Below are 10700 nucleotides of genomic sequence, written 5' to 3' on the forward strand. Positions count from 1 at the left end.
TTTTGAGCTTTCACCTCTTGACTCACCAGCTGCATGGCAATCTTCAACATTGTATTAGCTCCAGCGATCAGCTGCTCCTTGTCTTCCTCCAGAAACAAACCTGCCCAGTACTCCATGAGCGAACAAGCATATCATATAACATGAATTGGACTTGTAACAGCCTTGCCATCAAAACAAGCATGAATTGGACTTGTAACAGCCTTGCCATCAAAACAAGCACTGCAGTAGATTTAATTAAAATTTTACCATATATGCACCCTCTAAAACTCATATATATACACCCACAAGCTAACTGCACCCCCTTCTGATTTGCTCTAGCTTCGCCACTGCTCAATAGTATAGGCCAGCAAAAAGCTAAAACAAAAGAGAGGTGAGGCAGGCCATGCCCGATTTGGGTACTTCTCTAGAAAAAACACTTCTTAGAGAGATGCTGCACTATAGGGACAATTACATTAGTACTCTCGTTTTTAACTCTAATATTGTGTATGAAGCTGATGTCTGCCAAGTTTCTTAACTCTGTGAGCTTTTGGTAAATAATGTGTCAACAAAATTGTTTGGAAAAAAGAAGGAAGAAGAAAATACTATGATGCTCATCTTTGGCGCAAGCCTCCTCTTCTCTACTTAAATTTACTTGAGCTTATCAGCCAAATCTACCAGTCATTCAACAATGTTTTTCTATTACAACAAATCAACAAATAGTACTCGTGTACCAAGTTTGGGAGCGTTCAAGCATGTCTCATCCAAGTTCAAGCATGTCTGATCCAAGTTCTCCTACTCTCCCGCACCACACGGATCCACACGTTCAAGCATGTCTTGGCCTTGTTTATTAGTTTCCCACCTAAAAAGTTTTCAACTCCCATCGAATCTTTCGATATATGTATGAAGTATTAAATATAAACAAAAAAAATCTAATTACATAGTTTGTTTGTAGATCATGAGACAAATCTTTTAAGCCTAGTTAGTCTATGATTAGCTATAATTGCTATAATAACCAACATATGCTAATGATGGAATAGTTAGGTTTAATAAATTCGTCTCACAGTTTTCAGATGAGGTATGTAATTTTTTTTGATTAGTCTACATTTAATACTTCAAATATGTGCCGACATATTTAATATGATATCCAAAAATTTTATTTTAATTTCGTGAACTAAACAAAGTCTAGTTCTTTTTTTAATACGAATGAGGGTGACGAAAATAAGCGCCGTCAGGATGAGGAGCAAAAAAAACATGCCATTTGACTATTAGTTTAACTTATATTTTTTTACCATAAATCACTTACTACTTAGGCTTTGTTTAGTTCACACCAAAAACCAAAAACTTTTCAAGATTCCTTGTCATATCGAATCTTACGACACATGTATGAAACATTAAATATAGATGAAAACAAAACTAATTGTACAATTTGTCTATAAATCGTGAGACGAATCTTTTAAGCCTAGTTACTCTATGAATGAACAATTTTATCAAATAAAAACAAAAGTGCTACAGTGTCAAAATCTAAAAACTTAGTGTCTTGGCTGTTTGCTGTTTGAGGCCAAAAATCCTATGAGCTGTTATTTCTCTATTTACAAATCCTCTTGTAGGGTCTCAACCAGAACAGCCCCTTATTATTTCCCTTCGATTGAGGTATTGCGTGAATTTTTTTCTTTCCAACAAAGTTTCTTCTAAGGCTTTGTTTACTTTCACTCTAAAATCCAAAAAATTTCAAAATTTCCCATCACATCGAATCTTTGGTCGCATGCATGGAGTATTAAATATAGACAAAAATAAAAACTAATTGCACAGTTTACCTGTAATTTGTGAAATGAATCTTTTGAGCCTAGTTACTCCGTGATTGGACAATGTTTGTCAAATAAAAACAAAATGCTACAGTAGCAAAAAAAAACCAAAAATTTTGCCAACAAAGCCTAAAGCAAGTATACGTGCAAGTCTTCTTCTCACTGTAATAAGTCAATTTCATTTCCGCGTTAAGGAAGCTGCGTCCCCAAAGACACCTGCTCCACTGTCTACTCCCACTTGGCCTCTTCCAAGAAGCAGAGGCCGGCAACGGAGGCGGCGCCCTGCCAGCTTCCTCCTCGTCGCTCACCGTCCCACTCTCTCCGGAGGAGGCTGCCTGCCGGAGACTCGCCATGGCCGACGCCTCGGGCAATCCTGCCGGTATGTTGCTCAGCCTTGACATCTACGGTATCTACCTCACCATTTCTGAAACCATAAAAGCAAGCTCGATCGAAACGATAGGCAGTAGCGTGCCGACTACTCTCATTTCCCCTGTTCGAATTGATCACTTTGATTCTTCACTGGTTTGCTGTGGCTGCAGATGGCTACTACAGTGGCCGTCCCCTGGGGTACGATCCGCAGCAAGCGCAGGCAGAGGCAGTGCCGCCGGCACCGCGGCAGGCAATCGCTGGCGAACAGGCCAACGGTGTGCCGGCGCCACAGCGGCAGCCACGGCAGGATGTTGGCGAACAGGTCCCCAACCACACTCATGTCCATGGCGTTCCTGGTGTGTGTCATACAGATCCGAACTTTTTCCTGTCACTCTCACTCCAAGCTACTCGCTTGGCCTTTTTTTTTCTTTTCTTTTTTTGGAGAATCCTGTTTGATGTTAGTAGCGTCTGTTTATAGATAGATTCAATCAACTCTGCTTTGACTCTTTTGGGTTGGAATACGAGCAGGATACTACAAAGGCCGCGTCAACAACACGAACACTGCTGTAGCTCCTCTTTCAGCAGCTGCTACTGTTGCTCCTACTGCTGCTCCTGCAGTTGAACCTGAAAGGAAGCTGAGCTGGGTTGACAAATGGTAAGTATCACAAGCACGCAACGTCTGCTTAAATTGATATAGAAAATGGCACCATCTAGATATCAAGTATACTCACTAACACTGCTTTGTGTAACCGTAATTCTTTTGCATGTTGGCATGTGGTTCCTATCTCAAGTCTCATGTGCTTCACCGGCGGCAGAAACGCGAGGTAGCTCAGGAGTCAAGAGACACCTGTTGTCGGCCACGTTATTGACGAAGTGCTTGTTTGGATGTATAGAGAAATGCTGACATCTTTGTTAGCCCTTCCCCATGCATGCCAGCGCTATTCATTTGTAGAACTGCATGCAGAATTGCAGATGCAGAGTAAGTGAATCTATTTGTGGTCCATCGGTTGTATTGTGCTTAATGATTTAAATCATGATTGTTTCATATGGTTTGGTATATATGATGAATAAATAAAACACCACGGTGATAGGCTCCTCTTCAGCAGCAGTAATGTAAAGAGTCTCTCACTTCTCGATTTGTGAGTAGTGACTCCTGTCACATCGAATCTTCCCGTACATACATGGCCAAAAATAAAAGTGATATAGTACCGAAAATCAAAAAGTTTTCGGAATTAAACATGGCCTTATCGTGAAGGTTGTTGTCACTTGGATCTGGCATTGTTTGCACAAGATACTAATGTACCTGATATAACGTAACCTGGTCAACCGTCAACACAATGGTTTATTATGTCGCCCTTCATTTTTGGTTGACTTAATGTACATGATATCAAGCTTGTCGTTTTTGTCATTTTTGGTTTATCATGTTTTTTCATTAAACACGGCGTTACTATACTCAAGTTAGTTAAGTTTATTAGGATGAAAAGCAAACATATATTTTAGAATTTTTTTACAATGGTTGGAGAGACGATGAGAAGCAATATGTGTCTATATTTTAACTACAAGGACAGTATATCACTCTATTTAAAAATGTTAGGACTCACTGTCCTTGAAATATCTAAATAATAATGAATATAATTATGCAACTTTTTACAAATTACATTTATGCATATGTCCAAGCTTGCTTATAGTAAGTTCAGTTTGATAAAGGATCATCAAGAATCAATATGGTCACATCATTAAAGGATGAGGCATCGATGGAATGGATCTTTTCATCGCATGATTTGAAGCCATAAAGGTGATAATAACCCTAACCAAGTTCTTGAATTACACATGATAAAATATACTCCCTCCATCCCAAATTGTAAGTCATTCCAAGAATCTTGGAGAGTCAAACTTTTCTAAGTTTGACCAAATTTATACGATAAAATAATAATTATTATGATACCAACTAAATATCATTAGATTCTTGCTTAATTATATTTTCATAGTATACTCACTTTACTTTACAAATCTTAGTATTTTTCTCTATAATTTTGGTCAAACGTGAGAATGCTTTTACTCTCCAAGATTCTTGAAATAACTTACAATTTGGAATGGAGGGAGTAGTATAGAGTGTTGCACTAGACGGATACTTAAATGAGTTAAATTTAGTCCTTCAATGTGTTAGAACAATATGAAATTGTACCAATTGTCGTGTCATTCTATTTAAAAAATGATAATCAATTTTTTACTTGCTTTGGTTTAAGAGGATGGAAGGGGTTATAGAGAGAAAAGGGTTAAGAAGATGAATGGGAGTTTTTACATGAGACAGAAAACATGTAGGAAAAAGGAGTAGGAGCACAATAAGATGGGGGAGGTAGGGAATAAGATGAAGATGGTGAGAAAGGGGGGTGACAGCCATGTGCATGCTGACATTTATTTATATAAATTGTGCAAAAATATTTTAAGTACCCTCATCTAACTTATATCTATAATATATGCTTTATGTAGTACGAACAAAGGAGATATGAACTTAGCAAAACGTCATATCACACGTAAGTATTTGAATTATACCAGCATATGTTGACATACCCTATTGTATCACTGCAAAATTCAATTATTTTTATATAATAAATATGAATTGACTAGTAAAAAAAATGTTAATATTTATTCATTGTCTATGAAATGTTCTTTTAACATAGTAGGTGCCTATTAGTTTGTACAAACCAGTCCGTGCATATGCAGTGGCCCTTTGGAGCACCCAAAAGTCCTAGCAAGCAAGTCAAGTATTTCTTCTGTCATGTTAGTAGGCAGCATCATGGACTTTTGGAAGTTCACCGGCCTTGTTTAGTTCGTGAAAAGAAAAGTTTTTAGACATTGTAGCATATTTGTATGTAGAGCAATTAGTGTTCAATCATGAATTAATTGGGCTGAAAAGATTAATCTCGCAAAATACATGCAAACTGTATAATTAGTTATTTTGTAGAGAATTTTTATAATGGTAGTTAGAAAATAGACAGCTCACAAGGAGCGATCCGACGGCTAAGCCCTTGTTTAGTTCACTCCAAAATTCAAAAACTTTTCAAGTTTCCCTGTCACATCGAATCTTGGGGCACACGCATGAAGCATTAGATATAGATGAAAATAAAAACTAATTACACAGTTTGTCTATAAATCACGAGATGAATCTTTTGAGCCTAGTTAGTCCAGGATTGGATAATATTTGTCAAATAAAAACAAAAATGCTACAGTACCGAAATCCGAAATATTTTCAGAACTAAACAAAGCCTAAAAATGCAGAGGAACCAAGAGGAACCAATTTAGGAGGCACTAGGAGAAACCAAGTACATATTAAATAGTGGGGCCATATGCACCTGGTGCATACTAAAATTGGTGGAATCAATATATGAAAATAGGTAGGAAAAATTCTATTTTCGAAATTTTTATATGTAATTGAGAGAGAAGAGGAAATCTATACTTAGGCCTTGTTTAGATGCACCCAAAAACCCAAAACTTTATAAGATTCCTCATCACATCGAATCTTGCGGCAAATACATGAAACATTAAATATAGATAAAAAGGATGACTAATTACACAGTTTACCTGTAAATCATGAGACGAATCTTTTAAGTCTAGTTACTCCATGATTAGACAATGTTTGTTAAATAAAAACAAAAGTTCTATAGTGTTAAAATCTAAAAAGTTTTTGAATGTAAACAAGGCCTTAGAATAGTATCGGGTGATTCAAGGTATATAGTTCGCCGAACGACTACACCAGGCTCCTCTCTCAGGCCTTGTTTAGTTCACCCCGAAAACTAAAAAGTTTTCAAGATTTTCCGTCACATCGAATCTTTCGGCACATGCATGAAGCATTAAATATAGACAAAAATAAAACTAATTGCACAGTTTACCTATAAATCACGAGACAAATCTTTTAATTCTAGTTAGTCTATAATTAGACAATATTTATCACAAACAAACGAAAATGCTACAGTCATTCTGTTCTTATATGTCTGCTGCAGTGGCAGACTGGCAGGCGAGGTTGAGGTTGAGGTTGTGGACGAGGGCAGTGGCGGTGGTAGCGGCTGCGAGGTCGAGGGCAGGGCTGCGGTGGCAAGGGATTAAAAAATTCTCAAATATTAAAATAAAGTAAACCAATGTGAGGAGCTTGTTGGGGTAATCAAAATGAATATTTTATTTTATCTAATACAGACTCACACAAAAAAGTTAATAAATTTCAAAATAAAAAAGCATTGTTGCATCAACTGACATCAGTGCTGCCAAAAGTAAAAAAGCCTGCTCCATACAACTTACAACGTAAAACACGGAGCAAAACAGCCTAAGCTTCACTACTCTAAAGATCAAAAAGTTTTCAAGATTCTCCATCACATCTAATCTTGTGACACATACATAAAATATTAAATATAGACGAAAACTAATTACACAGTTTAGCTATAAATCACAAGACGAATATTTTGATCTTAGTTAGTATATAATTAGATAATATTTGTCATAAACAAACGAAAGTGCTACAGTACCGAAAATTTTTCAATTTTCAAAACTAAATAAGGCCTAATAAGACCTACCTGACGCAGAGGCCCACATCAGCAGCCCAGCAAGGCCCACCTGCGGCAGCTGCATACCACCAGACACGAGCACGCGCACTACAGTTACCAGTTCAATTGCATGGAAGCGAATGGGAATAAGGATGAAAACGGAACGGAAATATTCCGTACCGAAGGTTTTCATTTTCTATATTATGATATCGTTTTCTATATTATGAAACTGTTTTCGAATTTTGTCAAACATATTTTAGTTGGTTTCACAACCATTTTTATTTTTTTTACTCTTTAATTGCTAAAATATAGAAATATTCCGTACCGACTGCATTCGTTTTTTATATTGTAATTCCGTTTCTGACCGTTTCCGACCGTTTTCATCCTTAAATGGAACCATCGGTCCCGTCTTTTACATGTCGAAACCGGGCCCTGTCCGGTCCTAATAACTATGTCGATAACTCTCACGTCACATCTTAGGCCTTGTTTAGTTCTCAAAAAAATTACAAGATTCCCCATCACATCGAATCTTGCTGCACATGCATGGAGTATTTATTTAGACGAAAACAAAACTAATTACACAGTTTGTTTGTAAATCGCGAGATGAATCTTTTGACCCTAATTAGTCTATGATTGGACAATATTTGCCACAAACAAACGAAAGTGCTACAGTATCCAAAATTTAAAATTTTTGCCAACTAATTAAACAAGGCCAGCATCTCCGACAGTGCAATTGGAATTTGCCATTTGTTGGAATTTGCCAAGTTCCTAAACGTTTTGCCAAAGGAAAAATAAGTCTATCTCTAAGTGTTTGGCATTTTTGACTTGACATTTCCAAAATAGTGGACCCAACTATTTTTGTCCGGGATTTTTTTGTTTGGCACGCTTCGCTCGAGATTTTTCCTCTGCGCGGGAATTTCCGTCCCCCGTCGCCGCCAGTCCACGAAGTCGCAAGTCACCGCCGTTTCTATGAATCGAGGCGTGAAGAAAGGAGGCGGCGGCGCGGGGAAAGAAGAGTTCGCGTGGGGAGGAGGAGTCCTCGCGGGAAACTACCGCAACGCGTGCGGAGGTCGCGCACGACAAGGAGTTCAGAAAACTCAGGATATCAAAATTGCCAAGCCATTGTGCCTATGCAAAAATGCCAAGTTTGGTCGATGAAATGCCAAGTTTGCCAAAATACATAAATCAAATGCATAACTGTTGGAGAGCAATTTTTAAGGTTTTTGACAAATTTCTAGAATGCATAGTCCAATTGCATAACTGTTGGAGATGCTCTTAGTGGATGTGTAGTACTAGCACGACAAAAGAAGCTTATAGCTTCACATAAATGAAGCCAAAAACTGAAAAGTGGAAGTTATATTGTTGCTAACACTACTAAAAGGGTGGAATTCTCCTATTATTTTTAAGTAGTAATAAAACACTACCATGAGTCATAGAACATGAGATCCTCACCAGTAGACATTTAGTAGCAAAAAAATTATACTAAATTTTAAATGTAAAAAATTAGGAAAAATCCGCATCACTAGAAGAAGAAAAAAATTTTAAATGTGTAAATATAACTACCTAATTGCTTTGAAATGAAGTCAAGTAGACCATATAGTTTCTTCATTACAATGAAGGATCATCTAGTCTCCCTGCTATTGTGCGCAGGTGTGGGTGCATCGCTTAGCAGCCAAGTTCTCGGATAGCAGACATGTTCACAAACGGTGTCGGACGGAACTACGGGTATACGGCTCCAACTTGTTACTTTAAGTACCAAAACACGTAACACATTGTCACGAAATGCACATGGGACGTGGTGGTTAGTTGATGCAGGTTATTAGTTGATGGTGGTTAGTTAAATGTGTTCTATTCCATGCATGTCACTTTTTTGCAGTCTTTTTTTTTTGTTTTATTGGGCCGTTGGATGACCATCAATTGCTAACCCTAAAGCCCATTCTGGGTCCAAGCCGCTGAGAAGCTACTGGCCGCCGCCGCTGAAAAGCTAACTGACCGCCGTGGCATCATTGCATAACCCAAGATAGCCACAGTTACAATCCTACTAATCTTCCGCTCATAAAATCAAATAGTGCTAATAATTTGCTTAGGAACCTATAGGAACTCATATATTTAATGCTCTATGCATATGTCCAAACATTTGTTGTGATGGGACAAAAAGTTTTTGAATGAGAACTAAAGGTCCTTTTGGTTGGGCTTTCCAACCTGCTTTTGCTTTAGCAAAAACCAAAAGCCACAGCTCAACCAAAGCACCCTAAATAGGGCCTCACCCTGTGGATTCAGTGAAATTGTTAATGACAGATTTTAGAGAAAAACAAGCTGCCTAACATCACCCTCAAGTATAATCAATGTGTCTCATCAACATATTGAATGATTGGGAAGTCATTGTTTGATTCTGGTGAAATTGGTAATATAATCTGAGTACCCCTAGCTCTTTGCCTCGGTTCACCAGTGACTGTAGGAAGTTGGCAGCTAGCACAAAGAGGAGAGGTGAAAGGGGATCACCATGCCTCACTCTTAAACAATTGCAGGTTTTTTCAGGTGTCCTATTTAGGAGTACTGCTGATGTTGCTGAAGAAAAGACTTGCTTCATCCATCGTAGCAACTTCTGTCCGAAACCTTTTTCTCCATTATAGTGAGCATTGCTTGTCAAAAGCCTTCTCAAAATCAAACTTTAGAATAACAATTTTCTTCTTTGAGTTGTGACATAAGTGCAAATATTCCAGTGACCGAGCTAGGCAGTCTTGGGTAGTCCTTTTTTTAATAAAATCATATTTATTTCTGTGGACTAGCTTGGTGATCACTGTTTGCAACCTATTTGCTAGCAGTTTGGTCAAGAGTCTAACTGAAGAGTTGAGTAGAGAAATTGGCCTATAATCTAATACAGTCGTGGCACCATCTATCTTTGGGATAAAAGTAATGAGACAAAGATTGATGCTCCTCATACACAGATTGTTGTTGTGGAAGTCATTGCATAGTTTATAGAAAATCCTCCTTGATGGTCGCACAACAAACTTTTAGGAACTCATTATTAAAACCATCTGGTCCTATTGGTTTGTTATTTAGGAGGTTTTTGATGTCAGGATCTATCTCATGGTTAGGAATGGTTCCTCAAGAAAACCTTGATCTTCCCTTGTTTCTAGAATTTCAGTTGGATCAAGAGCAAACCCTCTAAAATCTATCTGGCCCAATCTCTTCTTGAAACTTTCTCAAAGTTGCAGCTCTTTGTCCTTATTTGAAGTAAGGATGGAGCCCTCTCTTTCTTCTAGATGAGTAATAAGGTTGCCTCTGTGTCTAATTGTAGCATTTGCATGGAAGAACATTGTTGTTGCAACTCGTAATTTCACCGATTTGATGGCTCCTTTTTGTCTCCAATAGGTCTTTTGTTGCTGAAGCAGAGGTAGTAACTTTGCTTTCATTACAATTCTGAAGTTCCATTGTGCAAGGTGAAGATCTCGGAATTCTTCCAGAACTGAACCAGTGATTTTGAGTTGGAGGATATCACTAGTACAAAAATCGTTTTTGCTGGCACGGTGTTTTTTTTCACTGGCGGTTCACAATATCATGGCGCTAGTAGAAAAATTTCAGAGGGCCCAACAAGAAAACCGCCTGTGTAAACACGTTTACACAGGCGGTCTTCTTAAATACACCGCCTGTGTAAACTTCACATTTACACAGGCGGCTTACAATACAAACTGCCTGTGTAAATACCATTAACACAGGCGGCCGAATTACGACAACCGCCTGTTTAAATGTTTCTTTTTACACAGGCGGTTTGTATAGAGGACCGCCTGTGATAATGTATTTACACAGGCGACCCTCTTTATGAGCCGCCTGTGCTAAGTCTGCTATAAATACCCTTCGTCCACCTCTAGACAAGAACAGTTACTCCCGTGAGCTCACGGACTAGGCGGACCAGACGATTCCAGTTTCCAAGGGGGGAGGTTTTGATCCTCATTTCTTTGGTGAGAAACTTCCAAAAGGTTAGTTGGAGCCCTTGATGCTATTTTTTTTAGTG

General features: G+C 38.2%; 1 protein-coding gene across 1 annotated transcript; it reads left to right on the plus strand.

The window, feature by feature from the left end:
* Nucleotides 1050–3498, plus strand: LOC110435883. Its single transcript, XM_021461979.1, has 5 exons — nt 1050–1054; nt 1976–2160; nt 2321–2506; nt 2679–2805; nt 2942–3498. Exons 1-5 carry the CDS (start codon nt 1050–1052, stop codon nt 2976–2978), a joined length of 540 nt encoding a protein of 179 aa, XP_021317654.1. The 3' UTR covers nt 2979–3498.

This window comes from Sorghum bicolor, chromosome 5, assembly GCF_000003195.3.
Source record: "Sorghum bicolor cultivar BTx623 chromosome 5, Sorghum_bicolor_NCBIv3, whole genome shotgun sequence".
Lineage (NCBI taxonomy): Eukaryota > Viridiplantae > Streptophyta > Magnoliopsida > Poales > Poaceae > Sorghum > Sorghum bicolor.